The sequence below is a fragment of the Abramis brama genome (assembly GCF_963993115.1).
Source record: "Abramis brama genome assembly, chromosome: 12".
Classification (NCBI taxonomy): Eukaryota; Metazoa; Chordata; class Actinopteri; order Cypriniformes; family Leuciscidae; genus Abramis; species Abramis brama.
Window position 1 is genome coordinate 10567135 of NC_139974.1, and position 23803 is coordinate 10590937.

General features: G+C 44.0%; 1 protein-coding gene across 1 annotated transcript; it reads left to right on the plus strand.

Annotated features, from left to right (window-relative positions):
• Positions 1 to 460: 460 nt before the first annotated feature.
• Positions 461 to 22660, plus strand: LOC311093784 (uncharacterized protein; the record flags this gene model as incomplete). The annotated part of the gene is made up of 7 exons (XM_084131377.1): positions 461 to 557; positions 673 to 758; positions 966 to 1049; positions 1167 to 1250; positions 20983 to 21929; positions 22261 to 22469; positions 22545 to 22660. 7 exons carry the CDS (start codon positions 461 to 463, stop codon positions 22658 to 22660), a joined length of 1623 nt encoding a protein of 540 aa, XP_083987503.1.
• Positions 22661 to 23803: the final 1143 nt, after the last annotated feature.

The following is a 23803-nucleotide window of genomic DNA, read 5'->3' on the forward strand; positions in this document are numbered from 1 at the left end:
TATCCTTGGCAGTCCTTGAGAGAATCCAGGAATACACTATTTAAATTGTAGCAAGCATCATGATGTCTGCACATAAATGTACCTCCTATAATTATTGGGAAGTTGATTAACCAATTTATGTGTTTTGGGTTTCTTTGCGATCACTATTAAGCTTTTTGTTTATATGTTTAAAAATTAAATCAATTTCAAAAATCTATAATGTCAAAATGCAATTATATTAATGTTGCAGATATGACATACTTAAGAAGTTGGAGAAAAAGAAAAGCAGAAGTTAATGCCATTGCTCAGTTGGATAGTAATGACAACCTTGATATTCATTCAGTACCAAGTGATAGAAGTGATGTGGTGATGGACTTCAAGAACTTGTACAAGATAACGAATCTGATTATGGATACACAGAGCATGTAGAATCCTCTGACTCTGAGCCTGAAATCCTGAGTTTACACCCTGACAAAATACAATGCTGGACACAAGACAAAATGCAATGCTGCTCCAGTTACCTGCACCCCAAGAACTGGCTAACATTAGACAACCAGAGAGTCCTGCATCTTCAGACAGTAATTTCATGTTTTTATTTATTCTACTTTACTTGCTCACAATGCAAATGGAATATAAAGTATTTTTAAGTCTGGGCTCAAAACAAAGTCTTTCACCTTCCTGTTCCTTTTTCAGTTTCTGGATGTTCTCGTCCAACGCTTCACCGTTCACCAGACCCACAAGGTCTGAATCATCAGAAGCATTTAGTCCAGAGTCAGCCAGTAAGTCAGTAAACATTTTTTTTTACAACCCTCTACATACACCTTGGCAATAGAATCGCCACTGGCTAGTAAATTTTTTCATGTCCATGATCAGTTGCATTCTTCATAGTTGCATAGTTGTCAATTCTCCTACCTCACTTATTGACATTATTGCAGGAGCAGCTGTCTTTAAAAATGATTTCAATGAGCTTCAATGCTTTTTTTCAGGATCTAGAGGTTCTCGCACACCTCAGCATGGAGTTCGATGGCCATCACAGTCCAGGAGCAGAAAAGGTCGGGCATCCTCATCCAGTGAGTCCATGATCAGTTGCATTCTTCAAAGTTTTTAAAGACAGCTGCTCCTGCAATAATGTCAATAAGTGAGGTAGGAGAATTAACAACTATTTCAATGTTGTTTTTTTTCTTCAGGATCTAGGTGTTCCCTCACACCTCAGCGTGGAGTTCGAAGGCCATCACAGTCCGAGAGAGGCTTATTCCCCATGTCTCAAGCTAGTACGTCCATGGTCAATATTTATTATTGTGTCATTCTTTAATAATCAAAGTAAGATTTATAAAATACTTTACAAATAAATTAATGTATTTTCTTCAAAGAGATGATTCATTAGGAATAATATAAGCATAAAGGAATATTTCAAGGGCTTGGAGCCAGAGGGGCGTAAGTGGCATTTTGGGCGAATATGAGTTATTGATATCAAAATAAAGGTCTCGATGAGCTCTATCCAATGGTGCCAAAAAGACCTATCTGAGATCAAACTGTATTGAATAAAGCAACAAAACAATAAAGACCTAACACAAAAGTGTGAGTAATGTTTGGAGCCAGAAGGGCGCAAGTCCACACTTTTACGCCCTTCTGGCTCTGAAAAATACATGTAGGTGAGGGTATTTCTCACACATACGCAGAGTTCTACAATGCTCTGACAGTGGACAGTGAGTAGAACTAAACAAACTAGTGAACTGAAAAGCAAATAAGACGCGACATGATTCTTTGGATGTGGTCAATGAATAGACTCACAGAGTAATTGAAATGGTTGAACAAAAAAGAAAAGTGAAATGAGTAAAAAGAACACGAGAGAACTGTCAATTGTATAGAGTATTTGAAAAAAAAATGAATGAATGTAATGAAATAAATTGAACAACTCATGAATTGTGAATTGTGAATCAGAAGTGTGTTTAGCAAGTTCAGTGACTTACTGTTCAGCAGATGCCCAGAATGGAAAAGTGAAATGAATAAAAAAATAAAAAAATAAATGAGTTAAATGAAAATGAATTACTTGTTCAAGTGTTATTCAAGTGTTAATTATTCAATTAATTTGACCAATTATTTTCTGCATTGTTCAGCAGATACGCCCAATGTGTCCATAGAAGACTTGGAAATGTTTGGTGCCAAAAAGGCGTATCTGACATTTTTGACATATTTTTTGGATTTTAAAATGTTTTAGAACATGTTCATTGTGTTAATATGCCATTTTATTACTTAAATACTCATTCATGTAAGTATGCCTGTGACAACACAGATGCGCAGCGCAAAAACACTACAAGGCCCAGAGAGAAGGAAATGAATAGTGGAATAAAGTCGTTATTTTTGTTTGTTTTTGCGCACAAAAAGTATTCTCGTCGCTTGATATACTAAAGATTGAGCCACTGTAGTCACTTGGACTATATTAACGATCTCTTTAATAACTTTTCTAGGCCAGCAAGTTTCGGTCACCTAGCAGCCTATGGAGAAGTGATCCAGCTCTCAGATTTCATCAAAAATATCTTAATTTGTGTTCCGAAGATGAACGAAGGTCTTACGCGGTTGGAACAACATGAGGGTGAGTAATTACTGACAGAATTTTCATTTTTGGGTGAACTAACCCTTTAAGTCACAGGTGTGTTTTTACACAAGTGTATTTTACAACGTCCCAGGCAAATCATAATCAAGGACCGTAACCATCTGTTTTAAAGGGACCCTGCCCTAATAACAAATGCACTGGAAACACCGCACACCTGGACACTGTTGGGGTGGGGTTTTAAATAAAAAGTTAAAATATTACCATGAGACAACCACTCCACAATAATATCAGACAGAAAGCTAAAACCCAACTCCCACACTGATCTATCAAAAAACAAAAAAACAAAAACCAAAACTAATGGATTAATAAAAGTAATCAATATGACCCTATATACAACATTGATGTCTAAATTGTAGTTTTATTGTTATCTTTTATTCATTGAGCTTTTGTGAACATATTACACAATTTGTAATTGACATGAGTAATGTCATTTTCTGCATAAATTATATATTTAATTGACTTTAAAATACTCTCTTTTACAGTCAAATTATATTTTTAGATTTTAATTTCTGCTTGGTTTATAATATTAGAAAAACATTAAGATTAAAGTGCATTTAATTATTGTGATATATGCAAACAAAAGACAAATGCAAAGCTTTTAAATCAAAAGACAAATGCAAAGCTTTTAAAGATAATATGCAAAAGAGAAATGCAAACAATATTCCAATCTTGTATTTCCTGATTAAAATATTTGCATCCTGTGAGTCAACAACAAAACTGATACACGGACGATACTCCTCTTCAAGGCCAGATGAAACATACCAAATCACAAAACAAATGGAATGCATAGTTGATATTAAAACTGGATGACTAGTTATTTCCTATCACTTTATTTAGAAAAAACAAACAGATTTGAATTATTGGACCAAAAAACTCAACACATGCGCTCTGTTAACCTGGGTGTGCTATATGATAGTATCATTCCCAGAAGCCACATTCCCAACATTTGTAAAACCCATGTTAAACAATGTTTTTCCATCTTAAATTATCTCTAAATTACATCATAATCAATGATCAATCAGTTTTCCTATTTAGCACCCAAACTCTGAAACAGTCTTCATAGCCTTGTTCGGAAGGCAGACACACTCTGTTCATTTAAATCTGGATTAAAGACCCATCTCTTAACCTAGCATAACACACTGTCACGTTTTTATAATTCAAATCCCTTAAGAGATTGTTAGACTGTATTGATTAGGTCAACTGGAATTTGGGAACACTTCCCATAACACCCACCGCGTGTTGCATTAAAAGAGGAATGGCATCTACTTCTATTAGTTTATCTGTCTCATTCTTATCCCGAGGTTACTGTAGTCAGCCGGAGCCAGTCCATATCCAGATGGTGGACCCAGAAACCACCACAACACAGCCCTTAAATGTCAGTTAAAACCATGTCAATTAGATGAGCCCTATTGACAGATCTGCAGCGAAGACCTCGACAACCAAACAAGTGCTCTACAGACCCCTAAGGCCAGCTATGAATGTGCCATGCCATCCAACGTAGTTTCATCATGCTTACAGTCATTGAAAAGCCACTCATCTATACAGGCTAAACGACAGTTCCACCTTCATGTTTCAAACTGCTGAACAGACTACAACTCTTCCATGCCCACCTTATGTTTGCGTTACATTCTGATCATCATGCAGAAGGAGCAGAATGCAACATTTTTGAAAATCAGTCTAAATCTGACACGTGTTGCTGCCTGGAATCATAAATCACACCATATTCATTAATTTGGACAAAGGAGAACTGGCCTCCCGATTGAGCCTTATTTTTTATTTTTTCTCCTTTTCTGTCACATGATGGAAATCGGGTTCCTTGGCACTGTCGCTTTTTGCTTGCTTAGTTGGGGTTAAAAAGACACTTGATATTCAGTAATACTGCATTATCGATTTGACTGCACTTGACACTATTGGATGAGTAATCCATAAATAGTCCATATGATATGACTCATGTCATGATTTGCATGCAAGTTCAAACACAGAGCTTCAAAAGAGATGCAAAAGAGAGATGCAAATAATAGGCAAACTCATGTTTCTTTGTTAACACGTGTTATGCTAGGTGAGTCTTAAACTTCTTGACATGTGCTTTCACTTTTTCCCTATACATATTTTTTTGGCAGACTAAAGCTCAGGATTTAGTAATTAAAGAGATAATAATTCAGTAAAACAAAAAGTGTTTAATTTGATATCGTAATGTTTATTTAAGAAGTTCGCACTCAAAAGCTAAGTCTGTACAGACGAACATTCCCAATTTAAATCTAGATCTAAAACGCAGCATTCACATAATGCACCTCATAACCTTGTACTCCAGTTATATCAGATCAAATGCACATGATTATCTTTGCTTAATGTTATGAAAAGAAGATATGCTAAATACTACCCAGGTAGTAGAATAAAAGGCCTTACATATACATACATTTTACACTACACACACCAACTTGCGAAGGAACCAGGAGGACTTTTGGACACTTTATTTTTTTGGTTTCTTGGACCTGTCATGCACAACCTGGGGTGCTTCTCAATATCCCTCCTCATCTCCTCTCTCCTCCGTCCTCCAAGCCGTTCGAGCTCAGACATCTTGAAGGACATCTCAATTCTCTAATTGCACCGCGAGGAGGCGAGGACCGAGGAGTGAGGAGGCTTTCTGAGGAGTTATGATAGAGGATACACAGGTGTATCCTATGCGGAAGAGTTTTATCGACTTAAACGTGACGCATGTATTAATTCTCCTCCGATCACAATCATTTTAATTTATACTTTACCTTTGCAGTTTATATAAACCACACATCTCACATATTACAACAGGGTATCTTATATTTATTATGAATTTCTTAAATAAACAAACTTCAGCAACATAAGGGCAGATGCTTTGAGCGCTGCTGATGATGCTATGAAGTGATGCTCGAGTGATCAAGTATTCCAATGTATAAAAAAAGCTTTCATTCAATTCTTCCGTCCTCATTTTCTTTCCTTGCAGCCTTCCCTCGTATCTTACAGGGGGTGGAGCTGAGACGCAAAGAAAGGTAACGAGGATGCACAAATAAGAAATGAGAAGCACCCCTGACTACATATTGATATTCTCCATTTCAGTTAGTGTTGTGTAGGGACAAGACATTATAAGGTTAGTTCCCTTTCAAGGGAACTCCCGTTGCGTCGAGAATGACACTATGGGGAACGCTTTGCGTGATGACGTCTTGAAGCACATGTAAAATCAGTCCAATGGTGTGGCGGAACGTCAGAGGCGGGTGACGTCACGTACCAGGAAACTATAAAAGCCGGCCCGAAACAGAAAACGAAAGCTTTCTGAGTCTTCAGTCGCGCTCTGTGTTGAAATCTGTCCTTGTTATTTGGTGTTGTCTGTCTATATATATATATATTTATTCAGATATGGCGAGCAAGCAGCAGTATCGAGTGTGTGTCCATCCCTGCCCGCGTTATTTAACGGGAGGTGACACACACACTCTTTGTGTTGTTTGTTTGGGAGAGGAGCATGCCCAGTCAGCACTCGAGGGTGGTGACTGTGTGCATTGCTGTGCGCTTCCATTGCGGACGCTCCGATCCCGTTTGGCTCGGTTCAATCCCGACCACGTTCCCCAGGGCTCGGGTCCCGCCGCGGCTGAGGCTCGGCGGCGATCTCAGACCTGGGGTTCGCAAATGGATCTGTCAGTGGATGTTGAGACGGGCTCTGCCTTATCTCAGCCTCTTACTGACAGATCCAGTGCCTCTCATCAGGGTGTGGAAGCACGCGCTGCGGTTTCTTCCCCCCCGATAGAGGCACCAATACTGCAACTATCCAGCTCTGAGGAGTTGGATGTTGTGAGTATTGAAGCTGAGTCTGAGGATTCGCCACCTCAGTCTCATGCATTCGAGGAACTGCTCGATGTAGTTACAAGAGCAGTTGACAGACTTTCTCTTGAGTGGCCAGAGGATAGGCAGGACGTTCGTTCGAAAAGCAAGCTCGACGAACGCTTCCTGCCATCTCGTACACAGCCTCAGCGTAGGAGTCTTCCGTTTTTCCCCGATCTCCACACCGAGGTGTCGAGATCGTGGGGAAAACCTATGTCATACAGAGTATATACACCTCAAACATCACATTACTCTTCCATCTACAAATATAAAGAGTATGGTTATGGGGAGATGCCGAAGGTGGAAGAGACGCTTGCGAGCTATCTCTCTCCAGCAACGGCATCTTCCCTGAAGGCTCCTACACTTCCCACCAAACCAGTTAAATTCACTTCCTCCCTGATTCATAAATCGTATGCAGTCGCTGGTCAAGCTGCAGCGTGTCTGCATACGATGTCCCTTATGCAAGCATATCAGGCAGAATTACTGGGTGATTTAGAGGAGGGCGGGGGTATTGGTCCTGACACAGTAGCCGAACTGCGTAGAGCCACAGATTTGTCTCTCAGGGCCACCAAGGAGACCGCTAAATCAATCGGGCGGTCTATGGCAGCCCTGGTGGCCACTGAGAGGCATCTGTGGCTCAATCTGAGTGACATCAAAGATAGAGAAAAACATGTTCTTTTAGATGCTCCGGTTTCTACTGTTGGGCTATTTGGAGATGCAGTGAACAGTGCGGTAGCTAAATCGCAAGAAGCTTCAAAACAGGCTGCTGCACTCCAGAAACTTCTCCCCCGCCGCTCTTTCATTGAGGCTGCTGAGCGGGAGCAGCCTCACTCCTCTAAAAAGAGCGCTGATCATCGTGCCACTCAAAAGCAGAGTGTGTCCTCCCGTGCTCCCCCACAAAAATCTCGGGGACACGGAGGGCGCGCTCAAACCCAGCAGTCTTCGAGGGGTAGAGCGGATCTGCGGACCGTTATTACTGCCAAGAAGGCTGCTGGGAAGAAATCCTGACGTCCGAGGGCTCAGGACAGATGAGGGTAGTCCCCCCCGAAGCAGAGCGGTTAACACCTCTTTTTACGGTGCCCGTCTCTCTTCGGTACCCTCAGGGGACCGTTCTGCCAACCCTGCCGCCTCCGGTGTTACAGGGCGCAGCGGTCTCCGGCGAGCACATATCTCAAGGACCACCCGGAAACGTAGTGGCCTCGGGATGCCCGCCCCCTCCGAGGAGGGTGTTAGAGCAGTCTGTTCGATCGTTCCCTGCCGGTGCGCCGTTACAGGGCGACGAATTGACTGCTCAACAACAACAAAATCCAGAAACCAGTCTCGAGAGGCTGGTACCTCTAGTAGAATCTTTGACAGCGTGGAAGCTACTGTCAAATGTTTCTCGTTGGGTCCTGCAGACCGTGGAAAAAGGGTATCAGATACAATTCAAAAAACGCCCACCTCGGTTTATGGGGGTCCTGCCCACAGTGGTGGGCCCCGAGCAGGTTCTGGTCATGGAACAGGAAGTGAACACTCTGTTAGAGAAAGGGGCCATAGAATATGTACCTCCCTCCGACAGGGAAACCGGGTTTTACAGCCGGTACTTCATAATTCCAAAGAAGGACGGGGGATTGCGTCCCATTTTAGATCTTCGAGTTCTGAACGAGTCAGTCATGCAGCTCAAGTTCAAAATGTTAACATTGAGACAGATCGTGCCACAGATCAGGTCCGAGGACTGGTTTGTCACGATAGACCTCAAGGACGCATATTTCCATATTTCCATCCGTCCGTGTCATTGGAAGTTCCTGAGGTTTGCTTTCGGGGGCAAAGCATACCAATATCGTGTTCTTCCATTCGGCCTAGCTTTATCACCCCGCACTTTCACCAAATGCATGGATGCAGCTCTGGCGCCGCTGCGCCTCCAGGGTATTCGCATCATGAACTACATCGACGATTGGTTGATTTTAGCTCAGTCGCATCAGTTGGCGGTTCAACATCGAGATGTTGTTCTCGCCCACATGAAAGAGCTGGGGTTACGGCTGAACGCCAAGAAGAGTGTGCTTTCTCCTCTCCAGAGGACCACTTTTTTAGGCGTGGTTTGGGACTCAGTGTCGATGCAGGCGCGCCTGTCACCGCCACGTATAGAGTCCATCCTTGCAGCTGTGAAAAGTGTAAAGCTAGGCCAGCTACTCACTGTCAAACAGTTCCAGAGACTGTTGGGTCTCATGGCAGCAGCTTCCAACGTGATACCTTTTGGACTGCTGCACATGAGGCCCCTGCAGTGGTGGCTCAGGACCAGGGGGTTTTCCCCGAGGGGCAACCCATTTCGCACAATCAGGGTCACGCGGCGATGCTTACGTGCCCTGGTTATGTGGAAGAAACCTTGGTTCCTGTCCCAGGGCCCAGTGTTGGGAGCTCCTTGTCGTCGCAAACTGCTAACGACGGATGCTTCCCTCACGGGTTGGGGAGCGATCCTGGAGGGTCGCTCATCTCAAGGTCTGTGGGAAGACCATCATCGTTCCTGGCATATCAATCGCCTAGAGATGTTAGCTGTCTTCCGGGCTCTGAGGAGCTTTATCACAGATCTCAGGGGACACCATGTGTTAGTACACACGGACAACACGTCGGTAGTCGCCTATATCAACCACCAAGGGGGTTTGCGCTCGCGCCCGTTATCCAACTTGGCACGCCATATCCTCTTGTGGTCCCAGGGGAAGTTACTGTCACTCAGGGCAGCTTACATCCCCGGGGTCCAGAATATAGGAGCAGACACTCTGTCGAGGCAGGGGCCGAGGCCCGGGGAATGGAGGCTCCACCCCGAGGTGGTGGAGCTGATATGGAGGGAGTTTGGCCAAGCTCAAGTGGATCTGTTTGCGTCTCGAGAGACGTCTCACTGTCCACTTTGGTTCTCCCTCACGCATCCAGCTCCTCTGGGACTGGATGCTATGGTGCAGACGTGGCCGAGGCTACGTCTGTACGCTTTTCCCCCAGTTGCTCTGCTCCCGGGAGTTCTGGAGAGAGTTCGCAGGGACCGGGTTTGCCTGCTTCTTATAGCCCCGCGCTGGCCGGGCAGAGTATGGTTTCCCGATCTTGTGTCGCTCCTCGACGGGCCTCCTCTGGAGCTACCCGTCAGGAGGGACCTTCTGTCCCAGGCGGAGGGCTCGATATTTCACCCCCGCCCAGAACTGTGGAACCTGTGGGCTTGGCCTCTGAGGGGGCCCAGCTCATAGAGTCAGGTCTCTCAACTGAGGTTGTGGAGACCATTCTACAGTCCAGAGCTCCCTCCACGAGGAAACTTTATGCCCTGAAGTGGAGAGTCTTCACTTCTTGGTGTAGTGACCGTCGGTTGGATCCAGTCAACTGCCCAATTGGTACAGTTCTGGAGTTCCTGCAGGACCGGTTCACTGCAGGTCTGACCCCGTCCACCTTAAAGGTTTATGTGGCGGCCATAGGTGCTTACCACATTCCTTTGGGTGAATGTCTGTGGGGAAAGACCCTTTGGTATCTCGTTTCCTTCGTGGCACTTGGAGGCTGAGGCCTGCAGTTCGCTCTAGGGTGCCACCATGGGACTTGTCCATTGCACTTCAAGGCCTGTCCCTGGCCCCCTTTGAGCCCATTGAGGAGGTTCCTGAGAAGTTTCTAACTTTGAAAGCTCTTTTTCTTCTGGCTATCTCTTCTCTCAAGAGAATTGGGGATCTTCAAGCATTGTCGGTTGCTCCGTCATGCTTAGAGTTTGCTCCGGGTATGGTGAAAGCTTTTCTACATCCGAGACCGGGTTATATCCCCAAGGTCCCCACTAATGTGGTCAGACCTATTGTCCTGCAGGCCTTCTGTCCTCCTTCCTTTCAAAATGCTGACCAGGAGGCTAATAATTTGCTTTGCCCTGTGCGGGCGTTAGACGCGTATGTCCACAGAGCTGCCCTGTGGCGTAAAAGTGATCAATTATTTGTGTGCTTTGGGTCCCCTAACAAAGGAGGTCCAGTGTCTAAGCAAAGGATGAGCAAGTGGGTGGTCGAGGCTATCTCACTTGCTTATGAGGCGGCTGGGCAGCCTTCTCCTTTGGCTGTCCGGTCGCACTCGACGAGGAGTATGGCGGCCTCTAAGGCCCTTATTTCAGGAGTTTCTTTACAGGACGTCTGTGATGCGGCAGGCTGGTCCTCACCGCACACTTTCGTCAGGTTTTACTCTCTGGATCTAGACTCTGCTCCAGGGTCTCATGTTTTGTCTTCCTAGTGCTGCTCTCCAGATTACACACAGGACAGACATTCGTAGCTATGGAGGCGTTGGTATAGACGTTCCCCATAGCGTCATTCTCGACGCAACGGGAGTTCCCTTGAAAGGGAACGCCTCGGTTACGACTGTAACCTCGGTTCCCTGAAGAGGGAACGAGCGTTGCGTCGCCTTGCCATATCTCCTTCATGCCTGTCAGCTCGACTTCAGACTTTTACGAAGCTTTCGTTTTCTGTTTCGGGCCGGCTTTTATAGTTTCCTGGTACGTGACGTCACCCGCCTCTGACGTTCCGCCACACCATTGGACTGATTTTACATGTGCTTCAAGACGTCATCACGCAAAGCGTTCCCCATAGCGTCATTCTCGACGCAACGCTCGTTCCCTCTTCAGGGAACCGAGGTTACAGTCGTAACCGAGGCGTTCACCCAAAAATTAAAATTAGCCCATGATTTACTCACCCTCAAGTTAGGTTTATATGACAGTCTTCTTTCAGACAAATACAATCTGACTTATATTAAAAAATATCCTGGCTCTTCCAAGCTTTCTGTTTTTAAGTCCATAAAAGTGCATCTATCCATCATAAAAGTGCTCCACACGGCTCCAGGGGGTTAATAAAGGCCTTCTGAAGTGAAGCGATGTGTTTGTGTAAGAAAAATATCCATATTTAAAACTTATCAACTATCATAACTAGCTTCCGGCAGATGGAAGACAGACTTTTGGCTTTGATACTTAATACTGGATGAAAAGAAAATAAGCAACCCATTCTTTTCATTTAAGCACAAGTGCACCAGCACCAGCTTTGACATTTATTATCAAACATCCCCATGTGTGTCATGATTTCTTCAGTTCAAACATTCATTGTTAAGTGTTGAATTATACTGTATGTCATCCAAAGAGCAAAGTTCCAAGCTATAAATACACAATAGAACTGATTTTGCCCCCATTGAAATAATGTCTGAAGTATTGTTATAATTTGTTTTAACATAGGCTTAAATATAAGCTACAGTATGTTTGTTCAGTGAAGGGGGCAGTTTTTGTATATGTTTGATAAATCAATCTCTCCTCACCTAACTTTCACAGTCTGTGAAATGGAATTCATCTACAATTATTTTTGCTGTACATTTGCTAAACAACCAAACTCACTAGAAAATTTCATATGACTTTTAGAGGCTTTTGCATCTGAACTCTTTATATATATATATATATATATACACTCACCTAAAGGATTATTAGGAACACCATACTAATAGTGTTTGACCCCCTTTCGCCTTCAGAACTGCCTTAATTCTACGTGGAATTGATTCAACAAGGTGCTGAAAGCATTCTTTAGAAATGTTGGCCCATATTGATAGGATAGCATCTTGCAGTTGATGGAGATTTGTGGGATGCACATCCAGGGCACGAAGCTCCCGTTCCACCACATCCCAAAGATGCTCTATTGGGTTGAGATCTGGTGACTGTGGGGGCCATTTTAGTACAGTGAATTCATTGTCATGTTCAAGAAACCAATTTGAAATGATTCGAGCTTTGTGACATGGTGCATTATCCTGCTGGAAGTAGCCATCAGAGGATGGGTACATGGTGGTCATAAAGGGATGGACATGGTCAGAAACAATGCTCAGGTAGGCCGTGGCATTTAAACGATGCCCAATTGGCACTAAGGGGCCTAAAGTGTGCCAAGAAAACATCCCCCACACCATTACACCACCACCACCAGCCTGCACAGTGGTAACAAGGCATGATGGATCCATGTTCTCATTCTGTTTACGCCAAATTCTGACTCTACCATCTGAATGTCTCAACAGAAATCGAGACTCATCAGACCAGGCAACATCTTCAACTGTCCAATTTTGGTGAGCTCGTGCAAATTGTAGCCACTTTTTCCTATTTGTAGTGGAGATGATTGGTACCCGGTGGGGTCTTCTGCTGTTGTAGCCCATCCGCCTCAAGGTTGTGCGTGTTGTGGCTTCACAAATGCTTTGCTGCATACCTCGGTTGTAACGAGTGGTTATTTCAGTCAAAGTTGCTCTTCTATCAGCTTGAATCAGTCGGCTCATTCTCCTCTGACCTCTAGCATCAACAAGGCATTTTCGCCCACAGGACTGCCGCATACTGGATGTTTTTCCCTTTTTACACCATTCTTTGTAAACCCTAGAAATGGTTGTGCGTGAAAATCCCAGTAACTGAGCAGATTGTGAAATACTCAGACCGGCCCGTCTGGCACCAACAACCATGCCACGCTCAGAATTGCTTAAATCACCTTTCCCATTCTGACATTCAGTTTGGAGTTCAGGAGATTGTCTTGACCAGGACCACACCCCTAAATGCATTGAAGCAACTGCCATGTGATTGGTTGATTAGATAATTGCATTAATGAGAAATTGAACAGGTGTTCCTAATAATCCTTTAGGTGAGTGTATATATATATATATATATATATATATATATATATATATATAGAGAGAGAGAGAGAGAGAGAGAGAGAGAGAATAGAATAGAATAGAATAGAATAGAAAGTGTTAGTATTAATTGATCCAAGTGTTGATTTTAAGCCAGTATATCACTGGGAAACACTGAGCATGAAACTTTGCACGTTAAGTTCATATTCTGAGTCCATCTGCTTGCCTGTAGTACAGCCTACATCCCCAATAAGGTGCGAGTTTGGTCTTTAATATCACTGTATTAGTCCATTACACTACGTTAAGCGCTTTGTCCCGACGGAAGGGGAATCCTTGAGTATGATGAGGTATTGAGGGAAACCGATTACAATCCCGTTCATGGTAGAGAAAGCTGATAACATGTAGGCTACACAGGGAAAGTAACAATGAAGTTTTTGAATGAAACATAAAGCACAGCTTTTGTGTCTTTATCATCTTTACCGCATACTGACCTAGATAATCATTTTTATTTTATGAATGAATGGCTTGTTCTAACTGTTGCTGGTCTTCACGCTTTTGTACCTCCTGCTGGTGAGGTAGACTAACAGGAGATGCTCGGCAATCTACTGCTTTTCCTGCAGTTTCTGGATGTCAATGTTGAATTTACTGTTGAATTTGAACCACTGAATTTGTGGAAGCGAATTTGCAAAGCGAAATAAAATGGACCGAAAATTGCCTGTTGAACAGTTTGAATATTTTGGAAGTGAAATATGAAAGGTGAATATGGATATTCGAATTTTTAATAATGAAAATGTGTTTGAAATGTTTTGAATTTAAATATTCACAGCTTAAATATTCAACCATGTTGAATTTCAGCCATTAAAAAGGCAAGCCCTAAAAATACAATGCATTAAAATGCAAGCATGGTTAATGCAATGCCTATTTTTTTCAAGTAGTGCAGTTCAACAGGCTTTTTTGTTTCAAAAACATTTGGCATTATTTTACTTCCATATAAATCCCTCAGAAGGAACTACTAATTATTTGGAACAGTAAAGTTAAAAGCATAATTCCCTAAAGTTTAACGGTTTTTAAGAATTTTGGGGTCCAAACAATGATGACAGAATATAAACTGTCCCTTTAAAACACAGACTGTTCAATTGACACTGTGATTTACCAATAAGTCCACACCCAAGAGTGAGTCTATTAAGCAAATCTAACGTCAGAAGTCTTACTCTCTGTTCAACCAGACAGCTGAACTGACGACAGTGTTTTATCCTGAGAGAAACAAGGTAACTCTTCCCTCCAATTATTCTGGTGCTTAAAGTTATCTGAATTCTACAACTTAATCTTAAGAGTTAATTAAGTTGTGTAACCATGTTGTGTCTGTAGTAAAAAAGTCTTGAATTGATTTTCTTTCTTTCTTTCTTTCTTTCTTTCTTTCTTATAATTTTTTTTTCGAAACAAACTACAAAAAGAAAATCTCTATTAATGTAATTTTTTTAGCCAATATAATAATAATATATTTTTTTGCTATATAATGTGTTACTTTTGGTCATTTAAGTCAATTTTTATGTTTGTTGTAAAAACGCCTCGGTTACGACTGTAACCTCGGTTCCCTGAAGAGGGAACGAGCGTTGCGTCGAGTTTGACGCTATGGGAACGCTTTGCGTGATGACGTCTTGAAGCACATGTAAAATCAGTCCAATGGTGTGGCGGAACGTCAGAGGCGGGTGACGTCACGTACCAGGAAGCTATAAAAGCCGGCCCGAAACAGAAAACGAAAGCTTCGTAAAGTCTGAAGTCGTGTTGACAGGCATGAAGGAGATATGGCAAGGTGACGCAACGCTCGTTCCCTCTTCAGGGAACCGAGGTTACAGTCGTAACCGAGGCGTTCCCTTTCAAGGGAACTCGCGTTGCGTCGAGTTTGACGCTATGGGAACGTCTATACCAACGCCTCCATAGCTACAAATGTCTGTCCTGTGTGAAATCTGGTGAGCAGCACTAGGAAGACAAAACATGAGACCCTGGAGCAGAGTCTAGATCCAGAGAGTAGAACCTGACGAAAGTGTGCGGTGAGGACCAGCCTGCCGCATCACAAACGTCCTGTAACGAAACTCCTGATATAAGGGCCTTAGAGGCCGCCATACTCCTCGTAGAGTGCGACCGGACAGCCAAAGGAGAAGGCTGTCCAGCCGCCTCATAAGCAAGTGAGATAGTCTCAACCACCCACTGCTCATCCTTTGCTTAGACACTGGACCTCCCTTGTTAGGGGAGCAAATGTCACTTTTACGCCACAGGGCAGCTCTGTGGACATACTCGTCTAACGCCCGAACAGGGCAAAGCAAATTATTCGCCTCCTGGTCCGATTTCGAAAGGGAGGAGGACCTCCAAGTGCCACGAGGGAAACGAGATACCAAAGGGGTCTTTCCCCACAGACATTCCACCCAAAGGACTGTGGTAAGCACCTACGGCCGCCACATAAACCTTTAAAGTGGACGGGGTCAGACCTGCAGTGAACCGCTCTTGCAGGAACTCCAGAACTGTACCAATTGGGCAGTTGACTGGATCCAACCGACGGTCACTACACAAAGAGGTGAATACTCTCCAGTTCAGGGCATAAAGTTTCCTCGTGGAGGGAGCTCTGGACTGTAGAATGGTCTCAACAACCTCAGTTGAGAGACCTGACTCTATGAGCTGGGCCCCCTCAGAGGCCAAGCCCACAGGTTCCACAGTTCTGGTCGGGGGTGAAAAATCGAGCCCCCTGCTTGGGACAGAAGGTCCCTCCTGACGGGTAGCTCCAGAGGAGGCCCGTCGAGGAGGGACACAAGATCGGGAAACCATACTCTGCCCGGCCAGCGCGGGGCTATAAGAAGCAGGCAAACCCGGTCCCTGCGAACTCTTTCCAGAACTCCCGGGAGCAGAGCAACTGGGGGAAAGGCGTACAGACGTAGCCTCGGCCACGTCTGTACCATAGCATCCAGTCCCAGAGGAGCTGGATGCGTGAGGGAGAACCAAAGTGGACAGTGAGACGTCTCTCGAGACGCAAACAGATCCACTTAAAATTTCCATATCAGCTCCACCCCCTCGGGGGTGGAGCCACCATTCCCCGGGCCTCGGCCCCTGTCTCGACAGAGTGTCTGCTCCTATATTCTGGACCCCGGGGATGTAGGCTGCCTTGAGTGACAGCAACTTCCCCTGGGACCACAAGAGGATATGGCGTGCCAGCGCAGACCCCCTTGATATAGGCGACTACCGACGTGTTGTCCGTATGTACTACACATGGTGTCCCCTGAGACCTGTGATAAAGCTCCTCAGAGCCCGGAAGACAGCTAACATCTCTAGGCTATAGAATGCCAGGAACGATGATGGTCTTCCCACAGACCTTGAGATGAGCGACCCTCAGGATCGCTCCCCAACCCGTGAGGGAAGCATCCGTCGTTAGCAGTTTGCGACGACAAGGAGCTCCCAGCACTGGGCCCTGGGACAGGAACCAAGGTTTCTTCCACATAACCAAGGCACGTAGGCATCACCGCGTGACCTTGATTGTGCGAAATGGGTTGCCCCTCGGGGAAAAACCCTCTGGTCCTGAGCCACCACTGCAGGGGCCTCATGTGCAGCAGTCCAAAAGGTATCCCGTTGGAAGCTGCTGCCATGAGACCCAACAGTCTCTGGAACTGTTTGACAGTGAGTAGCTGGCCTAGCTTTACACTTCTCACAGCTGCCAGGATCGAAGCGTGGCGATGACAGGCGCGCCTGCATCGACACTGAATCCCAAACCACGCCTAAAAAAGTGGTCCTCTAAAATAGAGAAGCACACTCTTCTTGGCGTTCAGCCGTAACCCCAACTCTTTCATATGGGCGAGAACAACATCTCGATGTTGAACCGCCATCTAATGCGACTGAGCTAAAATCAACCAATCGTCGATGTAGTTCGTGATGCGAATACCCCGGAGGCGCAGAGGCGCCAGAGCTGCATCCACGCATTTGGTGAAAGTGCGGGGTGATAAAGCCAGGCCGAATGGAAGAACTCGATATTGGTATGCTTTGCCCCCGAAAGCAAACCTCAGGAACTTCCAATGACACGGACGGATGGAAATATGCGTCCTTGAGGTCTATCGTGACAAACCAGTCCTCGGACTAATCTGTGGCACGATTGTCTCAATGTTAACATTTTGAACTTGAGCTGCATGACAACTCGAAGACCTAAAATGGGACGCAATCCCCCGTCCTACTTTGGAACTATGAAATACCGGCTGTAAAACCCGGTTTCCCTGTTGGAGGGAGGTACATATTCTATGGCCCCTTTCTCTAACAGAGTGTTTACTTCCTGTTCCATAACCAGAACCTGCTCGGGGCCCACCATTGTGGGCAGGACCCCCATAAACCGCGGTGGGCGTTACTAGAATTGTATCTAATACCCTTTTTCCACGGTCTGCAGGACCCAACGAGAAACATTTGACAGTAGCTTCCACGCTGTCAAAGATTCTACTAGAGGTACCAGTCTCTCGAGACTGGTTTCTGGATTTTGTTGCTGTTGAGTAGGGAACGACCAAACAGACTGCTGGCAGGGAACGACCAAACAGACTGCTCTAGCACCCTCCTCAGAGGGGGCGGGCATCCCGAGGCCACTACGTTTCCGGGTGGACCTTGAGATATGTGCTCGCCGGAGACCGCTGCGCCCTGTAACGCCGGAGGCGGCAGGGTTGGCAGAACGGTCCCCTGAGGGCACCGAAGAGAGACGGGCACCGTGAAAAGAGGTGTTAACCGCTCTGCTTCGGGGGGACTACCCTCATTTGTCCTGAGCCCTCAGACATCAGGACTTTTTCCCAGCAGCCTTCTTGGCGGTAATAACGGTCCGCAGATCCGTTTTACCCCTCGAAGACTGCTGGGTTTGAGAGCGCCCTCCGTGTCCCCGAGATTTTTGTGGGGGAGCACGGGAGGAAACGCTCTGTTTCTGAGTGGCGCGGTGCTCAGCGCTCTTTTTAGAGGAGTGAGGCTGCTCCCGCTCAGCAGCCTCATAGAAAGAACGGCGGGGGAGAAGTTTCTGAAGTGCAGCTGCCTGTTTTGAAGCTTCTTGTGACTTCGCTACAGCACTATTAACTGCGTCTCCAAATAACCCTTGCGTGGATACTGGTGCATCTAAAAGAACATGTTTTTCTTTGTCCTTTATGTCACTTAAGTTGAGCCACAGATGCCTCTCAGTGGCCACCAGGGCTGCCATAGAGCGGCCGATGGATTTAGCCGTCTCCTTGGTGGCCCTGAGAGACAAATCCGTGGCTCTACGCAGTTCAGACACCGTATCAGCACTAATACCCCCGCCCTCCTCAAAATCACCCAATAACTCAGCCTGGTAAGCCTGCATTATGGACATTGTATGTAAACACGCTGCAGCTTGACCGGCGGCGGCATAAGCTTTATGAACCAGGGAAGAAGTAACTTTTACTGGCTTGGATGGAAGTGCAGGAGCCTTCAGAGAAGATGCCGTTGCTGGAGAGAGATAGCTCGCGAGCGTCTCTTCCACCTTCGGCATCTCCCCATAACCATGCTCTTTATAATTGTGAATGGATGAATAGTGTGATGTTTGTGCAGTATACACTCGATATGACACTGGTTTCGCCCACGATCTCGACACCTCGGTGTGGAGATCGGGGAAAAACGGCAGGTTCCTGCGCTGGGGCTGCGCACGAGATGGCAGGAAGCGTTCGTCGAGCTTACTTTTCGAACGAACGTCCTGCCTATCTTCTGGCCACTCAATAGACAGTCTGTCAACAGCTCTAGTAATGACATCGAGCAGTTCCTCAAACGCATGAGACTGAGGTGGCGAATCCTCAGACTCAGCTACAATACTCACAACATCCAACTCCTCAGAGCTGGATAGTTGCAGTACTGGTACCTCTATCGGGGGGGAAGAAACCGCAGCGCGTGCTTCCACACCCTGATAAGAGGCACTGGATCTATCAGACGGATGCTGAGATAAGGCAGAGCCCGTCTCAACATCCACTGATAAATCCATCTGTGAACCCCAGGTCTGAGATCGACGCCGTGCCTCGGCAGCGGCGGGACCCGAGCCCTGGGGAGCGTGGTCGGGATTGAACCGAGCCAAGCGGGATCGGAGTGTACGCAATGGAAGCGCACAGCAATGCACACAGTCACCACCCTCGAGTGCTGACTGGGCATGCTCCTCTCCCAAACAAACAACACAAAGAGTGTGTGTGTCACCTCCCGTTAAATAACGCGGGCAGGGATGGACACACACTCTAAACTGCTGCTCGCTCGCCATACTGAATATATATATATATGATATAGACAGACAACACCAAATATACAGACAGATTTCACACAGAGCGCAACTGAAGACTCAGAAAGCTTTCGTTTTCTGTTTCGGGCCGGCTTTTATAGCTTCCTGGTACGTGACGTCACCCGCCTCTGACGTTCCGCCACACCATTGGACTGATTTTACATGTGCTTCAAGACGTCATCACGCAAAGCGTTCCCATAGCGTCAAACTCGACGCAACGCGAGTTCCCTTGAAAGGGAACTGTTTATGATTAATGGAAGCAATTTTTGTTGCCATTAAGGCAAGTTTATACCAAAGATTTACGACGAGGCAAGCTGAAACTTACAAAAGAACGTGGCCTGCAATATTCTAACACTGTCTCTACATTGGGTGCATCCGAGGACACATCAAAGGGAATATTTCAAATCCATTTGTCCTGTTGTCAGAGGTGGTGCAACCGCATGGAGTAATGAACAGGGCATCTGCATCAAGTGTAGACAGTATCACTGATTATAATGGACTGCTTTGCCTTTTTAATGAGAATAATAATGATTATATTTATTAATAATAAAAGGCCATTTTTTTTTGATGGGGGCCGGTAAGGGACCTGCACATGGGGTGCTTGCCCAAAAAAGACTGAGAACCACTGATCTAGAGGAATCCAACACATGGTTTAGAAGCACACAGCAGTTGTAGGAGAAACAATAACCACATGTCGAACGAGTGTCAGACAACATTGGTGTGTCAAACACATACACTTAAAGACTGAAATATTTTTGGAGTTCTAAATTTTGTGATTTCCAGAAATATTGCTTTCCTTGAGCTCTGCACTTAATTTTGTATTCTTGGATGTGTCATGAAATAAAGTTCCTATACCTTCCATCACTCTTTGTTTTGACAGGGAACTAAGCTGAAGATTTCTCGCTGGTCTGTGAGAGCAGATCTGTCAATGGCTACTCAGTCCATAAGTTTCATTACATGGAATGTTAATGGACTTAAAGAAAAAAAAGATCACAAATTTCAAGAACTACAAAATGCTGATGTTGTTCTTTTACAAGAGACACACATTGGAGAAGGAGATGAACATATTATAGAAGACCTAAAAAATGAGTGGCATGTTTTCTACACAAAGTTTACCTCCACTAGAAAGGGAACAGCCATACTAGTCAGGAAAAGACTAGATTTTGAATGTATAAGTGATGAAAAAGATAGATGTGGAGCTTATGTTGTGTTGAAATGTAAACTGGAAGGTCAGCTGTACACTCTGGTTAGTGTTTATAACCATGAAACAGACACAAAAACCCTTGATAAACTTTTACCTTACCTGCATTCAATGACCACAGGGCTGCTGGTGATTGGTGGAGATTTCAACACGGTTTTCAATCCATTTATCGACAAAGACAATTCAAAAGGGGTGACCGACAGCTCAAACCACAGAAAGCTGCGCAGTTGTGTGAATAGGTTCATGAAATCTCTTCAGCTAGTTGATGTCTGGAGAAGAAAGAACCCTGTAAAGCAGGAGTATACATTCCACAGTCAAGTTGCGTCCAGGCTGGATTACTTTTTTGTTCCAGAAGAATGTATGTGGCGAGTCAGAAGTTGTGAAATCAGAGACTCAAAGATGCGTGACCATTGTCCTGTGTACTTGGAGATCAACAATGTTTCCACCCTTTTTCAGAGAGATGCCCAGATACAATCAATCTTCCAATGGCTGAATCTAAAAAAGGATCTTTTGACAGATGAGACTGGTTCATCGTTGGGTGAAGAAAGCTCAGATGCAGTCACTGGGGTTGACATTGTATCAGCTGTACAGTCTCTTCAAGTGTCAGACACACCGAGACCAGACGGCATCCCAGTTTCCTTCTATAAAGACAACATTCAGGATCTAATTCCATACATTAAGACACTCTATGACAGAATCCACAGAGGGGCATTTAACTGCTCTGAGAAACATTTTAATAAAACTGTGAGAAGTCCACATGATGATAGTCAACACTTTTTTAACGTTGACTACCTCATCATTGCAAATATTCTAGCAAGACGTCTAGATGATTTCTTGGAGTCTCAGTCAAAGGGTCTTGTACCAAAAAATTCAGCTTCTGTCATGATCACTTCTAAAACACTCTGCACTCAGATACGTTTGTCTTGTATTAAGGATGAGATAGAAGAGCAAAAACGGTCAAACCCAACTCTGTATCAAGATTTCCTCATTGTGAAAAACCTTCTCAGAGATGCACCAGAAGCAGAAACTGTAGAAGTTTCAGTTGAGAAAGACAAACTGCTGGATCAGGGCTGCCCTTTGACCCCAGTTCTCATTACACTGGCTCTGAAATGCTTTGCCTCCGCAATGTCCGCATTAACTGGATATTTAAAACAGAATGATATTCTCGTTTTTATACAAAGTGTGATACTTTGCATCCAACCTGAGGACCTTGAGAAAGTAATTACAGCTGTGAAGAGCAGAGATAAAGAAGTATATGACACTGTGGAATTATTCAGAGGAAATGTTAATGATGAACTATTAAAGTGCTTGGAAAATGAGTTTGAGGAAGAGGCATCAGACAAAGATGAGTGTGATTTTTTGTCTAATGAGGAAAAAGACATTTCAATGGAGAGTGATGGAAGGTGAGGCTCATGAAGACGACCAAGATTTAATTAGCTGATTTTACTATACTGCATTCAGTACAGAAATTTAGCTTGTGCCTAAATTTGTGCCAGTGAGGCAATTAACATAAATTATTAAATGTATCGATGTTTGTATAGACATCTACTGATTAAACAAAACAAGGCTAGACCAGTTAATGGGACAATAATTTCTGTGTATTTTTTCAGGAAATAAATCCTTTCACAACTTTAAGATGATTTGATTGGTCAACTTTCCAATTTACTATGAAATATTTATTTTTCAATTAGGGCTAAATATCTTGTCCTGTTTTTTTCTTCTCTTTTTTACTAGTCAGATCATGTATGCAGTTGTTACCCTGCAAGACTCAGATGAGGTGATGGTGGTCGCATCACAATGGTTGACCCCAGACAAGAAACAAAGTTACTGGCCTCCATTCAAATCACCAGAGAAGTGCATGCAAGCTGTTCAGAACAGACTTAAACCTGAAACACGAGGGAAACCATGGGAGAAATTAAATATTAGCTTTCACAAAGAACATGGTAACATTTACGATTTTTAAATGTAGGTATCTTTACCATTATTTTTACTATAATAAAATATGTATCTTATTGCAGGCACTTTCGACAAGGCAATAGAAGTGCAAAACAAAATGAAAGAAGAGAAAGAAAAATGGTTACACAAACAAACATTTTGTTTCCAATCAAAATTGTTCAAAATATTTGACCCATGAAAAGGTAAAATAATTAATTTGTACATTGTTTGCTTTCAAATAAAGGCAATTTCCTGTAGCCACTGGATTACCTGGAATACTAAAAAGACAACAGCTTGTATTCAATCAAGCAATGTTACAACCGCTTCCTCCTGTACCAATTCCATTTACATCCAGAATGCCAGCTAATGGTGAGTCAACTTCTTTTGTCATAATCAGTTGGAAAAGTTTTTTTTTTTTTTTTTTTTTTTTTTTAACTTTGTACAGAAAAAAAAAAATTTTTTTACACAACAGACAAGGAGGAGCTCCTCCATATGCTGAGAGACATCAAGAGCACAGTCCAGGGAAACTCTGACATGTTAAAGAAACTACTGAAAGACAATACGGCTTCTGAAGCACCCAGCAGTACCAGCTTGCCCACTAAAAATGTTAAAACAAGCCTAAATCTGCCTCTTAGAACCTTTGAAGATGTGGAGAGGATTGAAAGACAGCTCAAGAATGCAACAGCATGCAAAAAATATGTGAGTCAACACAGCGTTTATCAAGAATTTAAAGGGATTCTGTACACTCAGCCGGTCAGTATCACAAAATAAATCTTACTGGTAATGTCTTAAAGACAAAAAAAGAGAAATATTAACAAAAATATTGATTGGAGTCCAAATTATTTTATGATCTTACTTGTAGACAAGCTTAAATCGTCAAATAGCCCAGGCAGACAACAGCAGAGTCGTCCGTATACAACATATTTGACAATTCAATGCCATTGATCAATTAGAATCAAATATTGCAGAGATTTGTAATTAAAATAATCAATAAACTGTAATAAAATTCTCACTATTTTCTTCACAGGTAAAATATTTGTCAGAGCTTGGAGGCTTTGGAGACAAGGATGTGATTAAGAATATTATGCAGCAAGTCCTAACAGATGATCTGGCTAAGGAGTTCAACTGGCAGGGGAGAGGAGATAAAAAGCCCTTCTCTAAGCTCATTTTAGCAGATGTTATCAGAAGTAAACTCACTGCTACATGAACACTTCCCACATACTTAAAATATTTGTTTTTATTAATATTATGTCTGCATTTGTCTTCATTTTCAAATCAAAATTTCAATGGAATAAGCTTAAAACATATTTAAAAGCTCTTCAATTTGACCAATTTTTCCCAA